This window comes from Lynx canadensis, chromosome B1 (assembly GCF_007474595.2).
Source record: "Lynx canadensis isolate LIC74 chromosome B1, mLynCan4.pri.v2, whole genome shotgun sequence".
NCBI lineage: Eukaryota > Metazoa > Chordata > Mammalia > Carnivora > Felidae > Lynx > Lynx canadensis.
In genome coordinates this window covers 51541328-51566214 of record NC_044306.2, presented here as the reverse complement: position 1 = coordinate 51566214, position 24887 = coordinate 51541328, and the positions used below count along the sequence as shown (strand labels likewise).

The 24887-nt window shown below is 42.1% G+C and overlaps 1 protein-coding gene across 1 annotated transcript; it reads right to left on the bottom strand.

Moving 5' to 3' along the window:
- Positions 1-6611: 6611 nt before the first annotated feature.
- Positions 6612-23378, bottom strand: PRSS55 (serine protease 55). The gene is made up of 5 exons (XM_030311879.1): positions 23300-23378; positions 19008-19200; positions 17449-17699; positions 15908-16050; positions 6612-6914 (listed from the first exon to the last, which is right to left on the bottom strand). The coding sequence occupies exons 1-5, from the start codon at positions 23376-23378 to the stop codon at positions 6612-6614; spliced, it is 969 nt and encodes a 322-aa protein (XP_030167739.1).
- Positions 23379-24887: the final 1509 nt, after the last annotated feature.

Sequence of the window (24887 nt, the reverse complement as noted above, 5' to 3'; positions counted from 1 at the left end):
TTGCCTCAGCCAGGTAATCAAAGCAATCAAAGCCAAGATCAAGAGTCAAAAAATCGTGTTGATAGTATGCCTTCTTGTTATGATATGATAAAAATACACTTAACCTCTGTGATCTTCCTCCCGAAAATCCATAGCTCCAGTATAATCATGAGAAAAAGATAATACAAATTCCAATAGAATGACATTCAACAATGTACTTGACCAGCATGGCCAAGGTGCACAATATTACTAAGAGAGCTCATACTTTTAAAACAAAATATTCACATAGCACTGCATCAGAGGTTCCCAAACTTCCCCAGTTCACGGGCCCTTGGTGTCTTAGTAATTTTTTTCACAGCACTCCTAGGCCAAAAGAAATACTTAATGACTGCACTTATTAAGTAGTTGGGTCCAAATAACTTAATAGTAGTAGCCTGCTCATTGTCCCACAGATGTCTCTGCTTCCACTTGTTTCCCTACAAGTTTGTAGTAGTGCCCTGGGGCACCTCAGTACAGTTTAGGAATTACAGTCTAAAGTTTCAAAATTCTGATGGGACATACATGACAATCATGTAGCACAACTAATCACAAGTCAGTTGACTGGATAATGTTTAAACTTATAGTCTCTGTATCAGGAGGAAGCATTGCATTGGTTGGTTAAATGTTAAATGGCAACATTGCTTCCACCTCATTTTCTTATCAGCTCCCTTTACTATACTGAAGATAGTCCTCACTGTATTCCTTAGGGTTCTCTAGAGAAACAGAAACAAAAGGAAATGCATACATGTATAAAGAAAGAGAGAGAAAGATTAGTTATAAGGAAATGGCTCCTCTGACTTGGAGACTGGCAAATCCAAATCTGCAGTGGGGTTGGCATGTTCAAGACCCAGGACAGCTGATGCTACAGGTGAAGTCCAAAGGCAGTCTGCTGGTGAATCTCCCTTTGATCAGGGAGGTCAGTCTTTTTTTCTTTCTTTTTTTTTTTTTTTTTCTATTGACTCACCCACATCATGGAGGGAAATCCACTTACTCAAAGTTCACTAATTTAAATGTTAGTTTTATCCAAAATATCCTCAAAATTGGCACATAAAATTAATCAACAGAAGTCCACCCTTTATCACTCACATATATCTCCTTAAGTCAAACCTAGTCTCCAAATAAAGGCAACAAGTTCATACTTCCATCTAACATGGTACAACTATTCTACATACAATAGAAAATACAGTAAGTCTTTCTCCAGAAGAGGATGTAATGTTTTTGTGATGTTTAGTTTTCTCTTGATATCATGTAATTAAGTGCTCTTTCATATAAAGTTAACTATACTTAAATACTATGATATAAAGTAAATACATCTTGTGTTACATAATAAGAAGAGAAGAAAGAAGAAAACAAAGATATTTGTTTGATATATACATACACATTCATAACAAAAAATACTCATACAATTACAGTTTTTATTTCTGTGACAGGTCACATGGTTATATCTGGTATTTATAACTACCTTCTTCCACTATCCATTCTGTAGTTCCTTTGCCATCAGCAAGAACTTCAGCTGGCCATGGTTCTTTACCTGGTGGTAAATCTTCATTCCTGAAAGGTTAGGGCCATCAGCAGTCTTGTCTAGATTGGGTTGTTTTGGTTTTCCATTAACCTTAATTTCATGGATTGCTGGGGTTCCAGACATACTCATCCTGACCTCCATTATGGAGTAGTAGTCCAATTTCCTCTTGGTAATCTGGATTAATTACCCTAGCCAGCACAGTAACACCCTTATCTGTCTGTTGATTCAGAGGCATCCATTTTGAGGAGTCCAAAATGGCCAGATGTCAGTCTTAACTTCCAGTTCAATGAAATCATTGTTATGTCTCATGGTGGAAATATTCCTCCAGTTATAACTACTACCTCTAGGTATAAGTTGTGGGGACAGGAAGCAAAAATTTTATTAGCAGGTGAGTTATGCCCCTTTTATTTCTAGCCCCATCCATGATGGAAGTAGTCCAATGTAATCAACCTGAGAGAAGTAGCTGGCTGATCACCCTGGTGCCATATTGGGAATATTATTGGTCTCTGTCATTGGCATGTTGAGCACTCAGCAGTGACCATAGCCAGGCTGGCCTTGGTGACTGGGAGTCCATGTTGCTAACCCCATGCATAATCTCTATCCCTGCCAACACAGCCACTTTGTTCATGAAGTCATTGGTAGATGATAAGGGTGGCTGAGGAAAGAAGCTGACTGGTATTCCCAGAAAAGGTCATCCTATCCACTGGATTATTAAAATCCTCCTCTGCCAAGGTCTCCTTTTGGTGAGCATTGACATAGAACATAAGTATCCTCACTTTTTCACTTATTCAGAAAGGTCTATCCACATGTCTCTTTTCCAGACTTCTTTGTCACCAATTTTCTCAATCATGTTCCTTCCAAGTCCCTGACTCTCCAGCCAAACCATTGCCCACAGCCATGAATCAGTATATAATTGCACATGTGGCCATTTATCCTTCTGAGAAAAATGAAGAACCAGGTGCACTGCTCAAAGTTCTGGGAGAATTTCTCTTCATCACTCTCCTTCAAAAAGGAGATATATCCCAAAAAGGAGCTATAATGCTACAGCTGTCTACTTTCAGATAGTGCCTGCATACCATGCAGAACCACCTGTAAGGCAAATCTGAGTTTCCCCTTCTTTGGTCAACTGATCATGGAGAACTCCTCATGAGGCCATAGGTACAGACTGGGAGAGAGAAGGTAGTGTGGCTGCGTTGGAGTGAACCATGGGCATTGGGGCACTTCTCGATGTAACTTGTGTCTTCAAGGGCTACTTGAGTCCAATCTCATATATACTAATGTCCACTGGATTATGGAGTGCTACCGTATGTACATGCCCAATTTTATGACTTGGTGTGACAGATTATACACAGTTCATGACAGGCAACTCAGGTCATATGTTAACTTGGTGATCCATGGTTAAATGTTCAGTATCTACAAGTCTCGGTATCAGGCCAAAACCTGCCTCTCAAAAGGAAAGTAGTTATCTACAAAGGATGACAGTACTTTGCTCCAAAACCCTAAATACCTGTGCTATAATTTACCTTTAAGGGCCTGCCACAGTCTTTCAACAGTGTCCCTATCTGCCACTGATATTTCAAGCACCATTGGACTTGCTGGATCATATGGCCCAAGTGTAGAGCAGTTTTATGGCAGGCTAGATCTGTTGCAGAGCCTTATCCTGTTTTGGGCTTCATTCAGCAGCTTTTTAGGTCAGTTGGTAAATAGGCCAGATTCCTCATTCCACCCAAATGAGTAATATGTTGCCTCCAAAACCCAATGAGGCCCACTAGGTTAAACCTCTTTCTTGATTGTAAGAGGGGACAGATGCAGCAATTTATGCTTTACCTTATAAAGGATATCTCACCATGTCCCACCCACTGAATCTCTAGAAATTTCACCAAGGTAGGAGGCACTTAAAATGGGTTAGATTTTTTTTTCTCACCCTCTAGCATGTAAAAGTCTTACCAGTAAGTCTAGAATAATTGTTACTTCTTGCTCACTGGGTCCAATTATCACAATGTCATCAATGTAATGGACTAGTGTGATATCTTGTGGAAGAGAAAAGGATCTTATGATCCAATATCCCTATGAATTAAATTATGACATAGGCCTAAAGAGTTTATATGCCCTTGAGGCAGGGCAGTGAAGGTGTAATTCTGGCCTTGCCAGTAGAGAGCAAACGGCTTCTGGTGGACCTTATGGATAAGGAGGGAGAAAAAAGCATTTTTCAGATCAATAGCTGCATAGCAGATACTAAGCAATGTGTTAATTTGATCAAACAATTAAAGCACATCTGGTAGGGTCACTGCAATGGAGTCACCACTTTGTTAAGCTTACAATAATCCTCTGTCATTCTCAAAGATCTATCAGTGTTCTGTTCAGGCCAGATAGAAAAGATGAATGAGGATATGGTGGGAATCACCACTCCTGCATCCTTTAAGTCTTTGATGGGGCACTAATATCTTCAGTCCCTCCAGGAATGAAGTATTGCTTTTGGTTTACTATTTTCCTAGGTAGAGGCAGTGCTAGTGGCTTCTTCGTCTTTTCCATCATAATATCTCTTACTCCACAGATCAGGGAACAATGTGAGATTCTGCCGGCTTCTCAGTATGTCTATTCCAAATATGCATTCCAGAACTGGGGAAACAACCACAGGGTGAATTCTGGGACCTATTGGGCCTCCTGTGAAATGAACCTGAGCTAAAACCCCATTGATCATATGACCTCCATAAGCCCTTACTCTGACTGGAGGGCTACAGTGATGTTTGGGCCTCCTGGAGTCAGTGTCAGTTCAGAGCCAGTGTCTAGTAGTCCCCCAAAGGGCTGATTATTTTCTCTTCCCCAGTGTACAGTTATCCTGGTAAAAAAGCTGTCTATCCCTTTGGGAAAGGCTGAGAAAATTAACAGTATAAATTATTTGGTAATATACTAGGATCCTTCATCAAGGATACCCAGCTTCCCTTTAATTTAAGAAGTTCTGGGTCTGTAACTTGTTAAAGTCTGAGAATTGATTAAGGAGACACAACTGTCTGTTTTTATGATTCAAGTTAGATCTTTGTTCACTTGACCTAGAACTTCTTTGCTTATACAGAACAAGTAAGAATTTAGTAGGCTTCCTATCTATTTCACTTCTAGGTACACCATGATCAACTAGCTAACACTATGGGTATGTGCATGTCGGCCTATTCTGATCACTGTGTTGACTCTGCTGTCAACATGGTACCCATGGTACCCATGCTCTCCTTTGCCTTGGGTAGTTGAGTGCCACCATTAGGTATCTGCCACCCCAGGTCCCAATTAATCTCATTATGGTTAGGCTTCCCAGTTGAGTGACTAAATTTCCCCCTGTACTTTGAGGACACTCATTTTTACCCCTTTCTTTTTAAATTTATTTATTTTGAGAGAGAGAGAGAGAGAGAGAGAGAGAGAGCGCGCAGGGAATGCGCAGAGAGAGAGGGAGAATCCCAAGCAGGCTTTCCCCCGTCAGCACAGAGCCTGAGGCAGGGCTCAAACTTACAAACAGTGAGATCATGACCTGAGCTGAAATCAAGAGTCAGACACAGCCAACTGAGCCACCTGGGCACCCCATTTTTATCCCTTTCTTGAGCAACCTTAATTATTTCTTAGGACCCTCTTTTTAAAAATCATATTTTTATTTTCTACCTTGGAACTGCTCTCTTGCATGACAGAAGGGTCTACTATCTTTCCCCCTTGCTTTCAGCTTGCTACCAGTTTTCACTTCCAGTTTATTCTTGAGTCAAATTAATGATGCTCATCTCACACTAGTCCTTCATTTGCTCTCCTTTCCATGCTTGGAAAAACTTCACTCCTCCCTCAAGCTGTTTCAGTCTCTCTGAGGACACCTCTAGGTCCTGCCAGCCTGTGAAGATGCCCCCTCTGCCCAGGTCCTTTCTAGCACTCAATTGGGAGGGGCAGGTGTGGGACTTGTAACTATTTGCCAAGAAGCTTCTTGAGGATGGGGTCCTGCCTTATGCTAAATCTTCCAACATCTGACACTGTGAGCTGTCAATCTAAGACTGAATTACTGAGTGTTGCTATGTGCCTCTTTCCTCTGGCTTTGGTCTCCATTGGATTCCCTGGGCCACACTAAAGATACAGTGGCAATTTAGGAAATTCAAAGCTTTAAATGTAAGGCTGGACCTTTTACATGATCTACAGCATGGCTGATACTTCTTTAGAAATAGATTATGAGACAAAACACCTCCTAGTTCTATTTTCCCCCACTCTAACCCTGTTCTTCCAGTGGTCCCGAAGCCGCAATTTCTGGCCATATAATTTCTTCACAAGCTCCTGGGAGCCTGGGATTTGGTTGCCTTGGAGGCCAGCCAGCCAGAATGTCCACCATCAAAGGACATGTTCAGTACACAGTCCCCTTTTCCTGTTAATATCACCCTTATTTCTGTGTGGAGTGCCACCTGCACCCACTATCAGTGAACATAGTTCTGAATGGCTGGCCCTTTGCTGGCTCCTGGAATGGACTTGTGACTTGAGCCTCTCATCTTGAAGAGTGCCACTGTTGGCCACAGTAACTGGAATAGTGATGGACCATAGGCTTATAAGTCACAAGAATTAGACCATAGACTTTTGCTGGAAGTATGATAAACAGTCTCTCTCTTTCTACTGGGGATGTTAAGTTAGTAGGATGCAAACTGGACATACTGGTTGTCATTATGGCCACCACTTGGAAGCTCTTTCTGATGGCTATAAATAAATAAATAAATAGTCCCTGCCAACATCTGTTGAGCCCCTAGTTTCAGCCATGCCTGAAGCCAAACACCACTCTAGGTATTTTTCTCTTATGTACATCTGTAAATAACTGTTTTTGCCCTTAGATGGTTTGAGATAGATAACTCACCTCCAATGGAAAGAATCCTGACTAATGGGGGGGACCCAAAGCCCACTCCCCAAACCAGTGATCCAGCCTGTCTTTCTGGTCCTATTTTCTAATATCACTCTCAATTCCTGGCCCTTAGATCTAATCTCATAGCCAGTCCCTCTGCTGGTAGCACACTTTCACACACTTTCCTTGTAAGGAATAGCATCTGCTTTATTATCAGTAGAAAATGACCTAGAATAGCATATAGGACAGAAGGGAAATCAGGAGCCAGAATCTGGGGCTGCCTGTCTCTGGAAATTCTGCAGCGTGGGACCTCAGTCGTTTCCTATTGGGAGGAGATTGAATTTCCTCAGCATTAAAGGGCCTTCCCTCTATCTCGGTCACATTCTTGATCCAGAGGTTGTAATTTTCTAACAAGGTGTATATTCCTGGAGTGTTCTTCTGTCCGCAGCTCCTGCCCCAGCTGATGATGCCTACCTGGTACCAGTTCTTGTCAGATTTTGTGGTGCACACCAGAGGCCCCCCACTGTCACCCTGTGGACAGAGAACACAGTTTAATAGTGAGTACAATTCTTGACTGTTCATTCGATACAGAGCATAGCTTGTGAATTGAGAGAATGCACTGGTCTCCCCTGCTCCTAGATGCCAAAGGAAATCTTGCCATTGTTGACCAATGCCCACTCCTTTCCTGGGTCCAAGGGAGGAGCATGCAGCTGTCAAGCTGGCTCTGGGAGTTGCAGGTGTAAATTATAGACAGTGGAGAGGATAACACTGAAGAGGGAGGAGGACAGAGAATTGATGAGAAAAATAATTGCATCCACAATGCAGTGAGAGGGGATGGAAGACAGAGAGAATGCTACACAGATGAAGAAGAGTGAGGCCTTATCAAATCAGAAGCTCCATGAAGGGCTGTGAAAGAAAGGAATGAAAATAGGATACAAGAAATATTATTAGAGTTGTGGAAATGAATTGAGTCTCCTTTGATGTACTTCCAGAGCCATGAAGGAGAATGATGCTCCTTTTTAATTCTCTGGTGTGGGTGTCTTCAGGGCACAAGTGAACTAAGCTTTTCTGAATGTGTGACCCCTCTGGTGTGGAATCCCATGGGTCCATGACTCACATGATTATATATACAGAAAATATATACCAGGTCCCTAACATGTACCACACATATATATGGCTTCCTTTTATCCATTTTGATACTTGGAAAATGAGTCTTAAGTGGGAATGAAGGCTTAATCAGGGGTACAGTGTAGCCCAACCAGAGTTGGAACGAGAACTTCCTGATCCCAAAGCACACTTTCTTTCCACCTTGCTACTTGCCTTTCATGGAAGTTGCTGAGTGGCTACAATCATTCAGGAGGCTTTTCTTCAGTGGAGACATAGCTTCCTTTACCAATGTCATAAACAGGTGACTAGAATGAATGGAATCTTATAACAAGCTCTAACAGGTGGAGGTGGAAGATTAATGTTTCCCAGACATAATAAGTGAGGCATAGAGCTATCCCCTTGACTTTTGTTTCTCATCAACCCCGCTACTCACATGAGGTAGGTATTTTGATGCCCATTTTATAATTCAAAAATTGGTCAGAATTTATCAAAAAGTGATCAATTTTTAACAAATCTTCACTGTGGAAAACTAATTGTCAGGCCTTCAGAATACAAGACCTTATGCTCTATGGAAGAGAGAAAAATGTAAACCAATGGGATAAACTGTGTTTGGACAGAAGTGTGAACACAATATAAAAGCAGTACAAAGTGGGGAAGAAATTGATTCTGTTTATGGGAAGGTCTGTCAGGATAGACTTCAAAGCACTTAGTTTGAAGGATGAATAGGAATTTGACAAGAAGACTGTGTGTGGCAATGACTGGAGGGAAGTCAGACAGGAAGTAAAGGGACTAGTTAAGAGGACATGAAAATGATGAAGATCTGAACCATGGATGACTTTGGGGGTATAAATGATGAGGACTAGTTCCAAGGTCATAGGGTGTGGATAACAGAGATAAAGTGCAGAGGAAGATAATGAATAAATGTGTTCAAATGGAGTTTGGGTTGACTGAAGAACACATCCCCAAGCAGAGGGATATACAGAGAATTAACAAAGAGGTCAAGGTTCAAGGATACCCAGTAAATGTGGGTCAAAACCAAAACTGTCCTTTCCAGTACAAAACACTACCTCTAACACTTGTTTGGTTTTTGTGGGTGTGTATTTTTCTTTGTGCTAGTTTTGTTTCAGTCATTGGGCAAGAACCAGATCAACAGGACTTGACTCAAATAACTCGTTCCATAAATTTTGTTTTTATAACTTTCTTCATTTATGAAGGGATGAATTTATAAAAACTGTGACTAATATGTTGCCTTGGTTATTTGTTATTTTCCTACACAACATGGAGAGAACAGTCCTTGGGCAAGCAACTCTTTTAAGCCTCAGTTTCCACATTGTTCAAATGGAGATAATACCAACCACTTCCCGTGATTGTTAGCAAATGAAAATTTAAGAATCTATAGATCACTTGGCACAGGGTAAATGCTATGTAGTAAGTGCCTTGAAGTGTATTAATATTGTTATTTTACCCTTATGTATTACAAACATTGCTTGTAGATTTAGGAAATAGAGATTCTCTTCACAGACTCCTGGGACCAAGAGGGACATCTATAAATACATGTCCTTTTATGCATAAACTTAATTTCTTTCTTTCTATTGGAAAGAAAAAGCAAAGATTGCTGCTGCATCACTGTCATCTTATTAACAATAGTTAAGTGACTAAGGGGGACTTTCTTCCAAGGACTAAGTCTGATAGCTAGGGACCTGTCTGGTAAGAAACATACTGACCACAGGAGCCTCTCAAGTTCACCACAGTGAGATAATTACACCATGTGATCACTCCTGTCTGTTTTGGGTTAGAACCAGATGACCTGACTTCCAGCATGGCCACATTACCACCTGGACTTCAGGCAAATCACTTAAATTCTAAATCCCTGTTTTCTCATCTGTTAAACAGAGATAGTGAGCACTGCCCAGCCCATGGTACAGGGTAATGGAAAAAATGAAATTATTGAATATGTGTAAAAGAGCTAGGAAGTTATTACACTGCTTTGGATCCATTCAGATAGTGAAGGGAATGATTGATGATTGAAATAAGCATGTTTTGTCATCTGTGAAACAGAGTCTTGATTAAATATTTCTATATATTCCTTTCCAGCTCTGAAAAGTCTGTGATTCTAAAAGTCAAAGATTCTGTGGAGTGAAATAAGACTTCTGTGAAAGTGTCATGGGTGATGAGCTCAAGATAACACAGGACAGTGAAACTACTCTGTATGATACTATAATGATGGATATGTGCCATTATGCTTTTCTCCTAACTTAGAGGATGGACAGCACCATAAATGAACCTTAAAATACAAACTTTGGGTGATAATGACATGTCAGTGTAGGTCCATCAATTGTAACAAATGTACCCTGGTACTGGTGGGGATGTGGGTAGTACAAAGGTTAAGCATATTGTGGGGACAGGGGGTAAACGGGAAATCCCTATACCTCCCTCTCAATTTGGCCGTGAACCTAAAACTGCTCTAAAAAAATAAAGTAGTTAAAAACAAAAAAGCAGCTCAGGTCTAAATCCAAGTCAGTTTGGCAATCCCATGACCAGACTTCCCAAAGCCCAGCTGATTGCCAGCTCTTTATCTCCTCTCCACCTGCAGACTCTTAGTCTCCTTGAGGACCTCTCTCAGACGTCCCCTCCACTAGTGCTACCTTACTGATACATAGTCCCTGGCTTCCTTGGAAAGTTCATCTATTTGACAAACATTTGTTGAGCATTTTTCACGTGCCAAGCACTGCACTAGGCACTGAGAATTTACACATGAATAAGACAACGTTTCTGCTGGAGCAAGACATATAAGAAAACAGTGCATTTCTTTCTTTTATTTTTTAAGTTTAACTATTTTAGAGAGAGTGTGAATGGGGCAGAGGGAGAGAGAAATAGAGACTGAGAATCTTAACCAGGCTCCACACTCAATGTGGAGCCTGATGTGTGGCTTGATCCCACAACCCAGGGATCATGACCTGAGCCGAAATCAAGAGTGATATGCTCAACCAACTGACCCACCAAGGCACCCCTAAAAATTATTTTTTAACTAAACTCTTTATTTTTCATAGTATAATCTTTGTAAGCGTATTACAAATAGGAAAAGTGTTGGGAAGAATAAAGAAAAAATTCAGTTGTTTTTAATTATAACATTTAATTAAAAAATTTTTAATGTTTATTTATTTTGAGAGAGAGAGACAGAGCCTGAGTGAGGGAGGAGCAGAGAGAGAGGGAGACACAAAATCCTAAGCAGGCTCCAGGCTCCGAGCTGTCAGCACAGAGGCCGATCCTGGGCTCAAACTCATGAACCATGAGATCATGACCTGAGCCAAAGTCAGAAGCTTAACCTACTGAGCCACCCAGGCACCCCTGTAACATTTGATTTTAATTTGTATTTTAAGTATAGCATGATCTATTGCTATTATTTTGAACAGATTTAAATATTTTCATTATAAAATTATCATTTCCCTGAGTTATGTGATGGCATGGTTTTTTAGAAATTTGCTAAATGTAAAAGTATGATTTTCCTTTTAAAGGCAATTATTTTTAAACCATAGGGGATGGTCTGCCTGGTTTATCTATTTAAGTGATGATAATATTGTAGACTTTCAGAAAAATTTCCTTGACGCATCACTGTCAGCTTATTGTTAGCAATAGAAAGCTATCTGAACAGAGAGCAAGGCTTCTCACTTCACAATTTTAAAAACAAGGCCTAAAATGATAACAGCACACTCATTTATAACACTCTTAGGTAATAGATACTTAATTTTAGAAGATTTCACCAAAGTATATGTTCATAGGAGAGGTATTAAAGCAAAAATCCTAGACTCTAGATGGTAGATCCAGCCATTGAAGCAAAGGGTACCAAAAATGTCCTCAAAAATGACACTTGATTATTTTAAATTTTGTCATAGTTGGCTTTGGCCATTTGAATGTGGGATAATGTTGAATCAAAGAGATTGAAATAGGAGGTGGGAGTGCCCATGGGTCCTGATTCTTATATTCTTGTGTGAGCAGTGGGAGGGACTCCTGGGGTAAAAGCAAGTCTTTCATGCCTGGCACACACCTCCCTTGGTGATCTTGCTCTGTCCACTTCCCCAGACTTACCTTTTATGACTTTTGGCTTCTGAAATATTGGAAATTCCCTGAGCATATGAGTTGTTTCAAGCCTTTGTGATTTTTCCCACATTCTCTCCAAATGCTCTACCTTTCCAATCTTATCTATTAAATGTTATTTCCCCTTTTCTATTGATATTGGAGTCCTTTTCCTCCTGCTTCACTATGAAATGGTTACTGTCTGAGTCTTTGGCCTGGCTATGTTTCAAAACCTTTCTGTAACTGCTATTACTGGGAAGCTTTGTCTTCTCTTCATTATTTAATTTTGATATAGTTGTAGAGTTATGTGCAGTGGTAAGAAATAATACAAAGAGATCCCATGTTTCCTCCAAAAATAACATCTTTACATGTTTCCTCCAATAATAACATCTTGCAAAAGTATAGTACATTAGCACAACCAGGATTTTGACATTGACACAGGGATCCCTCATGTTGCCCTTTTTGTGCTACATCCACTTCCCTCCAACCTGCAACCCTTTCTTAATCCGTGGCAACCACGAACCTGTTCTCAATTTCTATAATTTTGTCATTTCTACAATGTTATGTAAATGGAATCATTCAGTGTGGGACCTCTAGGGATTGGCTTGTTTCACACAGTATAAGTCTCGAGAGATCCATCCACATTGTTACATGTACCGATAGTTTCTTTTTGTCATAACTGACTGGTATTACATGGTATTGGTGTATCACAGTTTAACCATCCACATCTTTAAAGACATTTGTTTTCCATTTTTGGCTATTATGAATGTTATAAACACTCCTGTACAGATTTTTATGTAAATATATGACTTCATTTCTCTGAACTAAGTGCCTAAGAGTGGCATTTGCTGTGTTGTGTTGCAGGAGTGCATCCAGTTTTTTTTTTTAAAAGAAATTGCCAAACTGTTTTCCAGAGTGGTTGGACTATTTTAAATTCCCACCATCACTGTATGAGTGATCCAGTTCCTCTGCATTTTTGTCAGCATTTGAGGGTGTCACTGTTTTTTATTTTGGCCATTCTGAGAGGTATGTAGTGATATCTCATTGTAGTTTTAATTTGCATTTGCTTAGTGGCTAATGATATTAAACCTCTTTTCATGTTCTTATTTGCCACCTATATATCCTGTTTAGTGAAATGTCTGTTCATGTCTTTTGCCCATTTTCTAATTGGATTTTTTTTTCCTACTGTTTGAGAGTTTGAGAGTTCTCTATATATTCTAGGTAATTCCTTTGTTGTGTATTATCTCCCAATCTGTAGTTTTGTTTCCATCCTCTTGTAAGAGCAATCCAACCAGTCATAAAGGTTGACTAGCTTCAAGTTAACATACTCCTTACTTGCTGACCTAAGTCCCTTGATGTGTAGCAGAAATAATTTACTTTCTTTGAGATTTGCAGACCATGGATCTTGAGGAGTTAAAGGACTAGAACTTTCCCAGGCCACAGAGGCCAGCAATTCTGTTTGAAGTCTACTTGGCTTTCTGATTAGCAAATAGGTTTTTTAGCATTTTTTTGTTTTGTTGTTGTTGTTGTTTTAGGTCCTACAAATGATTGTTTTTTTGTTTTTTTTAAGGTCACACAAATGATTTTACTAACCTCCCTTTGTGCATCTGTAGACCTGGTCCTCTTTTGCAGAAAGAATGGAGTACTCCTGTACATCACAAAAAAAGAACCAGACCCCCTTGCACAACCTCCAAGCACTGAGATAACATCTATAGCTGGCATCACTGAGTCTGCACATAATCAAGAAACGTTGCCAGCCACTGCACTCCCTTTGCTGATTAACTACCCTCAAACCCTTTAAAAATCCCTGGGCCAGGTAGAAACCTTAGACTTGGCTTTTGCTCAAGAGTCCACCTTCCCCCTGGGTTGCTGGATAAAGCTCAAATTTCTTCCCAATCAAAAACTTGTCTCTTGAGTTATGGCCTTTCAAGTGACAGGGCAGCTGAACTTGGATTTGGTAAAACTCTTAATAGGGTCTTTCACAGAGAAAAAATATTTAATTTTGATGAGGTCCAGTTTATCAGTTTTTCCTTTTATGAATTGTTTTTGAAGTCACTCTATGTCTTAAAGATTTCCTGTGTTATATTTCTAAAAATTTTTATACTTTTACTATAAAACTACAGTTTTATATAGTTATATATATATATATATATATATATATATATATATAGTTTTATATAGTTTTAGTGCACAATACACTTTGAGTTACATTTTAATTGAACTTATTCTAGGAATTAATGGTTCTCAATTTTAAAAAGATTTTTTACTCAGACTTTTGGCTTTATTTTTCTTTATTTCTTTATTTTCCTTATCCCAGGTTTATCAATAGATTAAATCCAACTCTCTGTTCTAGTGATGACAGATCCTGCCTTGAGTATTAGGTTATAACACTCTGGTTCTCATTTAAATATTCAGTTTTAACAGGGCTCTTTGAGATTGAGAGCAGGGGAAAGGAAATAGCAACTCTTTGCCATTGGATTGGAGTGGAAGCCCAGCAGACCAGCGATCACAGCCAGGGGAGGAGCAGGAGTGTCCAGTTATACCTGGGTGGCACACCTGGGTGTGGTGGAAGCTCAAGTTCCTCAGGTGGCCTCCACTGACATCAAGAGAGGAAGAGGGTGGTTTGTTACTACTAGATGATAGTTAAAGCTAAGCTCCACTTAGCTTCCTCTGTAACCACCGTGGAGGTCAGGGGAAGGGAGGAAGTCGAGGTTGTCCACTTGACCTTGGTTGATGGGGTAGAGGGGCTATCAGTTTTTTTCCTGGTTTTTTTTTTTTGTTGTTGTTGTTTTAAATTGTCCAGAATGTGAAGAAAACACAAGGTTAATGTGACATGGATTTTGTCTCTCCTTTTGGTCCTCACAGCATTCACCACATGGGAGACTCCTAAACTCGGCATCATTGGGGCACCTGAGTGGTTCAGTCAGTTAAGCATCTGACTCCTGTTCAGCTCCAGTCATGATCTCATTCGTGAGTTTGAGCCCTGTATCGGGCTCTGTGCTGACAGTGTGGAGCCTACTTGGGATTTTGTCTCCCTCTCTGTCTGCCCCTCCCCCATTTGCTCTCTCTATCTCTCTCAAAGTAAATAAATAATCATTTAAAAAATAAAAAATAAACTCGGCATCATTGCTGCTGGAGGCCATTCTTTTTACCTCAGAGCCCCTTCTCCATTCTCTTCTCCCTTGATTTCTTCAACCCTATCCCAGCAACTCCCTCCTAAGGCCCTATCTCAGAGCCTACCAGGGTTAAACAATAATAGATAATTCTGTAGATAAATACTCTCCCCTTCCATGAGACAGCTTTTCATTACTCCATAGAATATTTAACATCTGCATTCATAGTTTTACACCAGTGACCAGATCCATTGCCTAGCAAATTAGTAGGAGTAAGTGGGCTCATCAAGGTGATTATGAAGAAAGCATCTCCCAAGACAAAGAGAGCATCCTTAAGCTTTAAAGACAAAATCCATCATTCATCCTTAGAGCTATAAAAAACTAATTTCTGAGTTTTTTCTCTATTTTTTCTAGCATCAATCAAAAATATTTTTCTTTTTACATTGTTGTGTTCATTTTATTAAAGCTAAGTCATCAGCTTTTAGTTCAGTGACACCCACATGTATCATCCTAAATATTATACGTTTACTCAGCTTCCTTCCCAGGAGATTATGGGTTCCTTTAGGTGAGAAACTATATCTCATTTATGGACAGATTCCCCAGAGCTTAATGTGCACAACAGTAGTTGCTAAATTAATGAAAACACAATAGTTCCTTATATGAATCTCAAATTCTGTTTTTTTTTTGTTTTGTTTTTTTTTTTTTAATTTTTTTTCAACGTTTATTTATTTTTGGGACAGAGAGAGACAGAGCATGAACGGGGGAGGGGCAGAGAGAGAGGGAGACACAGAATCGGAAACAGGCTCCAGGCTCTGAGCCATCAGCCCAGAGCCTGACGCGGGGCTCGAACTCCCGGACCGTGAGATCGTGACCTGGCTGAAGTCGGACGCTTAACCGACTGCGCCACCCAGGCGCCCCACAAATTCTGTTTTTTAAGAAGTCCAAGAAATGGAAAAATCTTGGAGTCCTATTTATGTAGTATATCTGTAGAAGAGCAGAAATATTTATGCAGTGTTGCTGCGTACTGAATCATGGGCATGCACTAATATTCCAAAGACCTGGCAAAAAGTACTCCACAGTCCATGCCCGCATTGCCCTGGCTGAGCCCTGATTCCTACACATTGTCCAGACTCTTATTGTCTATTCTCAGTGAGGAAAGGATACCCCTGCATTGGCAGTCCTGAGATGACAGGACCCTATAGGATGAGGGTGGGGTTACCTCCTAATTACCTGGCAAGCATCAAAGCTCTCATTCTCATATCCAGCACACAGCATATTCTTGGTAAGTCTCGGAAATGACTTTGAACATTTCTTCCAATCCATGATGATCATTGGCACTTTCATCAGATCAGTTTTCATAGAGTTTTTGTCATCTAGCCCACAGAGAAGGCACATTAGAAAAGTCATTAGACAGCATCCCAGTGCTTATAATGCAACTAGATCACCCTGTGCCTCCCCGTGTCCCACCAGCCACTTGTCCACCTTCCACCACATCCTCCATTCTCCACTTCCTTCCAGTAATCCCATGCAGTTCACTCACTCTGCCACCCCAGGCTTTTCTAAACAATTCTCCATCTACTTGAATTATCCCTCTTATTCAACATCATATTCCTGCTTCTAAGCAGGCTTCCTGCTTGACTCCAACCAACCTTACAGACTTGACTTCTTGGAACTGGCTATTGATCATTTCTTAGCATAATCCTGCCTCTTCAGCATGTGTACCTATTGCTACTTTTTTAATATGTGAGTATGGCACTTCCCCAACACAGGGCTGCTGAAAGTGGGTTTGCACTCCCAGTGAAAACGCTTTCAAGTCCTCCAGATGAGGGGTAGGTTGGTTAAGATCCTTTGTAGGGGATTTGCCAAGGCCCTCTTTGGACTGCCAACTTTCAGGAATTTGTCTGGACTTCTATCTCATTAACCCAGACCACACAGATTTCCAAATTATTCTCCTTATTGACTAGTTTTAATCTTAAAGGTACTCATCTGCAACCTCTTCACTTCTAACTCTCCAGTAGTACCCAGAGCCCAGAAACAGTGCTACTCTAATTGTTCTATAGTTACCAAACTCCTGAAATACTTACCACCTTCCAGACCCCAACTGGTTGCAAAGCTCCTTATGGACCTAGAGTCTTGTTCAGGCCTGAGACTGTGCTGTACTGTTCCCATACCTTCCCTTACCTATTTTCTTTGGGGATAATCCAATGAGGCTTTCATAATCCCTTTCTACCCTGGTACAGTTTCTCCTATTTTGGCCAGGTAACAATGTAACAAGTAACAACAGATTCATTTCTAAGAATGGTTGGGCAACACTCCAGGACCATCAAAAGTCTGGGCCAGGGCAGGCATCTTAAATGCCCGTAGGAACCAGGTAAGAAACATCAATGTGTGAATCAAGGGAGATGTGAGTGAATAAAAAGTGTAGGGTCCCTGGCAAACCGGAGAGTTTAAATTCAGTTAAACAAACAAACAAGGCTGCTCTGTGCTGGCTGAATATGACCACACCCAGGGTTTGGCTTGGACCTAACATCTCAGCTTGGGGCTTTGAGGAGATGCTTCCTTGGCACTAGGAAGAGCTGATATTTGGCATCTATGAACCTCAGGTATGCAGGGATTTGCTCCAATCCAAGTCCTTTTCTCCTCCCTCCTTCTTTGGCCCTCTCTCCTTTCATGCTCCTGCCCATATCTTTTGATTTACTGTCCCATCCTCAGATGCCAACGATATAGCTTCTCCCCCAGAAACTCTCAAGAAATGCTGAGCAGTCACGTACCAGTGTTGGTCTGACCCCATCCTGCCACCCAGCATTTGTGCCACATGGAGGGGCTGAGCTTCCTGGGCAGGCAGATGGGCTCTTTCAAACCGCTGAAAGTGATGGGCAAGGCCAACAGCAGCAAGGCGATGTCATTGTCCATGTTGACTCTTTGAAAGTCCTTGTGAAGAATTATGCTGGTAACCCTCTTTATTTCCAAGGTTGGGCTTCTTAAGTCATTTGTTCCCAACACAACACTCAAGTCCATTGGACTGGTGGCACAGAACGAGACAGGGGGAGGTGGGAGGAGAAGAGAAGTCACAAGGTACAAAGAATTTGCTATGCCCAAACAACCTAATCCCATATGGCTCTAGGGGCCACTAGGACTTGTCCTCTTGGGGCTGTTGTTCAGAAGATGTGAGAATTTGAAAAAGGTAGAGGGAAGTGAAACAGCAAGGGTGGCAGACCACAGCCACATCGCTGCTCCAGCACAGTCCTAGAGATGTGAATGAGATACTCCTGCCTAATGCTACAGACAAAGTTCTTAGCTCTGGAGACTCCAAAGATACAGAAAAGACCACTTGGCATAGATCAAACATGCTTCAGATAGGTAAGGTGTTATTGCATTGATTTGTCTACCAGCAACTTAACAGACCCAGCACGGAATTTAATCTAGACCTACCATTGATTAAGCAGAAAGAATATTCAATAATAATTTAGGACTTCCCTCCAAGCAGAATGGCCAGAAACTTCCCAATAGCCAATCCTTAAGTATATTATGGAAGCATATGCAACAAGTTTCCTTGGTTATGCCATGGTGAAACTTTCCCCTGTTTTTTATTAACTTTTAAAAGTCAATCTTCCTGTGTATCTTCAAACTTTCTTGGCGTAGAGTAGCAGATATAGCAGAAAGCATAAGCTCTGGAGCCAGAATTCAAATCCTATTTCTGTTTACTCTATGTGTATCTTCGGTGAGTCACTTAGCCTTATTGGATTTGTTTCCCTCTCTGTAAAATAGTGTTGTTCATTCTACCTGCCTCAGAGGGCTGTTGTAAGACTGAATGAGTTAAAATGGGGTTATTCATCTACCTTCTTCAGGGTTGGTGTCTGAATGAATAAGTTAATGCAGGTAGTTTCTTAGCAAGTAACTGAATCATGATTACACTAGATTTACAGCCAGTCTCCTGGAGTGCAGAGAAAACTCCACAAGGCGCAAGTAAATAGGGTGTCAGCCCAGGATCTCAGACTTCCAGAATTAGGAGGATTTCTCCTAGAAGGACTTAAATGTCCTAGAAGAGGTGAATGGACCAAGCCTTTTGATTCCACCAAACCACAAATTTTCCTGAAAAGGACAGTGTGTGACCTCAGGGAAACGATAGTTATTAATTCTAGGTGACCATGAGGAGGGCACAGCAGATGCCAGCCTCAGGTTCACTGTCTTATCTTCCATGGGTGGTAGTCACTCCTGTCTGATTCAGGACTGGCCAGGTCTAGGATTTCCTTCAGAAATTGAGTCTTGTTGAGTGTGGGTGTGTCCTGGGGGTGAACATTGTCAGAAGCAATGGGCTCTTGATACTCACGATAGCTCTTCATAAAATAAGCAGTGAGCAGCAGTGACAATCCACCACTCGTTGATGATTGCGCCACCACAGAAATGTTCGTTTCTTGCTTGAATACTCACCTGCCATGGGAACTCACCCACCTCAGCCTCCATCCCCCCTATGATTCTGGAATACTGAGTTCCTTCCTCAAAAATGGGTCTTTTACCACATTCTGGTAGAATGAAAGAGACAAAAAGAGAAAAGATGCAACATTTGGTCAGTTTCCATAGAGGCTTATAAGTAGCTATCACTATACCCATTCTAGAGATGAGGAAACTGAGGCTGGCCCTGTGAAGCATCTCTAGGAAGACGAGTAAGCCAACAGATGGTTTATTTTGTTAAACAGAGTCTGGAACTTGGGTCAGAAGTGTTGGCTCTGTCCCCTCTCACAGCATTGTGATCTCAGGCAAGTCAACTCACTGAGCTTATTTCTGCTCTAGTCCAAGAGAAATCAGAGTAAAATACTTGGCCCAGAGCCATCCCTGGAATGGTAGGCAGAATAATGCCCTCCCCACCACCGTTGATGTCCATGTCTTAATGGACCACACCCTGGAACTTGTGACTATGTTACCTTCCAGGGCAAAGGGGATTTGGGAGATGGAATTAAAGTTGCTAATCTGCTGACCTTAAAATCGGGTGGTTATTTATGGATAATGGTAGGGGGACCAATGCAGTTACAAGGGTCCTTAACATGGTGGAAGGAAGCGAGAGAGAGATGTGACTGTGGAAGAAAAGCATGCAGAGATGCAACATTGTTGGCTTTGAAGATGGAGGGTCCACAAGCCAAGGAACACAGATGACGTCTAGAAGCTGAAGCAAGCAAAAATCTCCCCTAAAGCCTCAGATTAGGAACAAATTCCTGGTGACAGCTTGATCTTCACCTGGTGAGAACTGTGCTGGAATTCTATCCTACAGAACTGTAAGATGAAACATGCATGTTGTTTAAACCACTAGGTTTGTGGTGGTTTGTTTCAGCAGCCACAGGAAACATACATGCAGGAAACCAGAAAGGTGGCCCAGAAAGGGCTGGGACCTACTGCAAGCCCTGAGCTATGGTAGGTTAGAACATTTGTGTTCCAGGCAAAGCAGCTCCATGCCCCAGCAAGCTGAGAGCAAAGGCTGTGACTGCTTGTGCAGAGAAGAGAATTCACCTCTGGAGAGAATATGTGTCCAGCTCCTTGCCCCAGGAGGAGGGGATACTCCATTTATATTTGTTGACTTGAAGTTCCACCTTGTGTTCTGGAACAAGGAATGAGTTTGACTCTAAGGAGCCTAAGCCCTCCTCTTGTCTCTTTCTCGATGCCACTTTCCCAAATTTTCACTCAATGAACATTTTGAGGATTTTGTAGTGTAGGTTGGAGTGACCTGTAGTGGTCAGTTTTGTTTTGTTTTGTTTTGTTTTGCTTTGCTTTTAAAAAAAAGCTAGAGTGAAAATTTAGCAATATGTGTCAAGAACCTTCAGCTGTCAGGAATCTATTAAGACTCTTTGCAGAACTTTGTTTTTTAATTTTTTTTTTACATTTATTTATTTTTGAGAGAGAGAGACAGAGTGTGAGTAGGGGAGGGGCAGAGAGGAGGAGACAAGAATCCAAAGCAGTCTCCAGGCTCTGAGCAAGCTGTCAGCACAGAGCCCAATGCAGGACTCAAACCCACAAACTGTGAGATTATGACCCAAGCCGAAGTCAGACACTCAACCGACTGAGCCACCCAGGCACCCCTCTTTGTGGAACTTTTGAATCTGTACTTCCTCTTTTATTTTCGAAACACACATAGAGTGCTTACCATATGTCACACACAGTTACACTCTACAAAGACCAATTTACTTAATTTTCATAACAATACTATGAGGTAGGTACTATTATTACCATCCTCATTTTACAGTTGAGACAGCTGAGGGACAGAGAGTTTAAGTAATTTGCCCAATGTGACACAGCTAATCATGGCCATACCCAGTTTTGAACCTAGAGAGTCTGGCTTCAGGCTTGGTTCTCTTAGCACTACTCAGTGCCACTCTTTGGAGTATTCTTATCTCCTATGGTTGCATGGCTCACTTTGTTCAGGCCTTTGTTCAAGAATCACTTATTTGGACAGGTCTTCCCAGCCCCTCCTGTCCTGGCCCTTCTTTATCTCCTACCCTGCATTATGTTTCTTCATTGCTTTATCATTGTGCTAAGTCAGACATTATTCATCACTCTTTGCCTGACTATGACATCAGAACATAAGAAGCATCTGGGGAAGGAGACATGGAGGCCTTGTTGCTAGTGGAACCACAGCCGGCAGGCAGGAGACACTCAGCAATGGTGAATGATCCTCTAACTCAGTGGCTGCACTGCTAGGAACTTAACCTAAGGTAAGAATCTGGAATGCAGAAGTATAAAGATGTTCACTACAGTGATCTCTATAATGGCAAGAGATTGAAGACATCCTCAAGGTCATGACTAAGTAGGGCATATCCATTCAGCCATGAAAATTATGCTTATGAAGAGCTTTAAATGATGTGAGTCATGAGACAATGTTACGGGGGAAAGTCAGGATAAAAAAATCATATACAAACTTATGGTTTCAATCATGTGAACAAGCTGGCCTTATGCATGTAGGAAGAAATGTGTCACAGTACTAAGACTGACTATGAACTTCAGGTTTGATTGAATGATGGATGACTGCTATGGGTGCCAATTGTGTGACATCTCTGAAAAGCAGAATATGGCATTTGCTAAGAGGTAGACCCTGGGCTCCCACAGCCCAAGATCCAAATGGTGACTCTGTTGTTTACTGATTGAATGATTTGGAGGAAACTTAAAAACATTGCTTATACTCCTTTTCTTCATTCCTAAAGTGGACCTACCCTATAAAACAGATACACAGGGGTCCCTGGTGGCTCAGTCGGTTAAGCATCTGACTCAGTTTCAGCTCAGGCAATGACTTCACAGTTTGTGAGTTTGAGCCCCATGTGGGGCTTTGTGCTTACAGTGTGGAGTCTTGGGATTCTTTCTCTCTCTCCCTCTTTCTGCCCCTCCCTTGCTTGTACTGTCTCTGTCTCTCTCAAAATAAATAAACTAAAAAAAAAAAAAAAAACCCAAATGCACAGATTAAATGAGATAATGGGTGTTAAAGTGCCCAACACAGTGATTGGCATAGAGTAAATCCTCAAGCCACATTAGCTGTCAGAATTTCTCCTCTCTTCTTGTACCAAAGTCTCCACAAGGCTGGCAGCTGGGCTCCATTCTCCATCTTTGTCCTGAGAACAACCAATATCACCAGTGTAGAATCGTGTGGACTTGTAGATTAATACCAGAACACAAAACCCCTAAGCTGTGATGGAGGCAGTGCTGAAATGGGTGAGAATCAGCTGCAACTGAACACACTGGCAGAGGGGTGCATTCTGCTGATTCTCTCCAACACCATGCACCATCCCCCAATCATATTTCAGTCAACCCCAGGCTAGAACGAGGGAGGCCAGGTGAATAGGCTGTGTTCATTTCATGGGGTAGTGTGCAGAGAGGGAAATGTAAGCCTTGGAGTCAGATGGGTGCAAATCCCAGCTCTTTCACTTCCCCACTGTGTGACTTGGAACAAATCTTCAACCTTTGTAAGGCTCAGAGTTCCTAGCACATGCATGGGGATGAGAGTGGAGACCCCACTGTGGGGGTGTGCAAATTAAACATGGAGAATTATGTGACCCATAAAGGCAGCTAAATAACCCTTCCTTCCAACCTCAGCCACCATTGGAGAGAAAACCCATGAGGGAGCTGCCTACTGATAACAGAAGACCCTGGCCTCCTGCCCACCTGCCCGCCTGCACACATGTGAGTGTGCCTAGCTATGCTTCTGCTCTGCATCTGCAGTTCATGGGAGCTCTGTCATACTCCCAACCCCCACACTCTTCTTCCTCTGATTTAGAGGTCTGATGTTCAGCTCTTTCTGGGCATTTGCTTCTAGGTACTCCGTTACTCATTCAGGGATAAATTCTAGGATTTCAAAACTGAAACTTAAGGTCAGACAGGTTGAACTTTGGGCTGAGGAAGAGAAGAGAAGAAAGGGAAGTATTTTCAGGAAGGGTTTGTGGGAAAACCTGAAGGAACTGCTGTTCTGCTCTTTTGGGCCAACCTCTTAGTGGCCGATTAGCTAATCAATGAACTTGCTAACCAGATCTCTACCTCAGCCCTTAATGCTCACCATTGACTGGATGAAAGTGATGTGAGCAGGGCCATTGTCATGCCCAGCCCCACCTGGGAGGGCTACTCTGACCACTGGGACAGGGGTCCACATACCGAGATGTACGCCCTTGGCTTGGGACATGAGCAGCAGAATTGATAACAGAAGCATGGCCCTTGACTTTGATGTTGGCATAGGAGGTGATGGAGGCCAGGGCTGAGGGAAATGATGCTGACAGATCCTCCCTTCTTATAGCCAGTCCCTGGCTGGTGATGTCACAATGGGCTGTGAGTTTGAGAGCTCCGTCAGGTCATGCAGCCTTCTCCTCCTGCCATTTTGTTTTCAAGGTGGTTGCACAGAAGGACCTCATTCTTGAAGCCTTCTTGTCTGAGCCTCCCTTCCTGCTGAACTGGGAAGGACCTGTCCCTCACTGAGTCCTTGGTAGGCACCTTGCTTTTGTCTCTGTCACTCCCACCCTTTTTAAAGGCTCAAATGCCTATTCCACAAAGCTGGTCATGTAAAGGGTTCTCTGTGAATCTGTGTATAAGACATCAGCAAGGGGTTGCCAGGCTGGATCTATAGATTGGGCAGAAGTTCCAGGAGGCCAAGAGGCCTCTCCCAGCACTAATGCTCTACCCAGTACATTTGCCCTTAAGGTTTTCTGCTCAGGCCTCTGATCTGAAGCTGCAGGTGTGACCCTCCCATGCTGGGTTCAGAGGCTCTGACGTCCCTTCATGCCCACCACAATCCTTGCTCCCACCACTTTCTGGGTTGATTATGCATGGCCTCCAAATCTCCAGATATGCCCCTGTCCATTTCTAAAGATGGAAAAGTCAGATCTGAGGTGTAAATTCCTGGTCCATGGCTTCTCCTTATGTCAACACCTCAGTCATGAGATTTAGACCTTACTATTTTTTCCCTGAACTTTCAGCACACTTATTTGGGACTTTACCTAACCATCCTCAGTACTGCCTTCCTGGCCACTGGCCAGACCCAGTGTTAGGAAGTGAATCTCACTAATTTCAGTTCCCAAAGTGACCACAGGTCATTTTCCAGACCACGGTGTCTACTCTGTCTAGCCTGCTCCCTTGGTGTTCTTACTTGCAAAAAAGGAATGATAGGGTCCACCAGTAAAGTTATAAAGCCCAAAATAAGATCACGTGACTTGGGTGGTGGCCCCTCTTTACTATACCAAGAATGTGGCTCCAGCTACTTCCTGAGGGGAGAAATTCCAGGACAAGTCACTCACTCCTCCTCTTGTCCTACCCTTGCAGGTAGCTGCTCCTCAGCATCTAGGTGTCCTTTCTGAGGGTGGGGCCAGGGCCTGTTTTGTGGCCATGGGATGGTGCATTCCCCATCTGTTCTTTATGATAGATAATCTGCCTCTTCAAACAGAGGAGGCCTGATGAAGGGCTAACCTTTTTTTTTTCTTTTACTTGCATATGGGTAAAGGTACCAAAGCATACTGGGTCACTGGGCCCTACTCACTGGGAAGTTCCTGCTTTCCCTCTGCTCTTTCTTTAGACTCAGCTTTCTTCCTCCCGTGGCCCTGCTACTCACACCACTACTGAATGCTGGTGGTTTTCCCCTTTGCTCAGGTTCTGGGGATGTGGATGTAGAGGGGAGGAACCTGGACCCTTATTGCTAATCTCTACTTGTGGGGAGGCAAGGATGATGGGCACATCCCCTAAACTGCTGCTCATT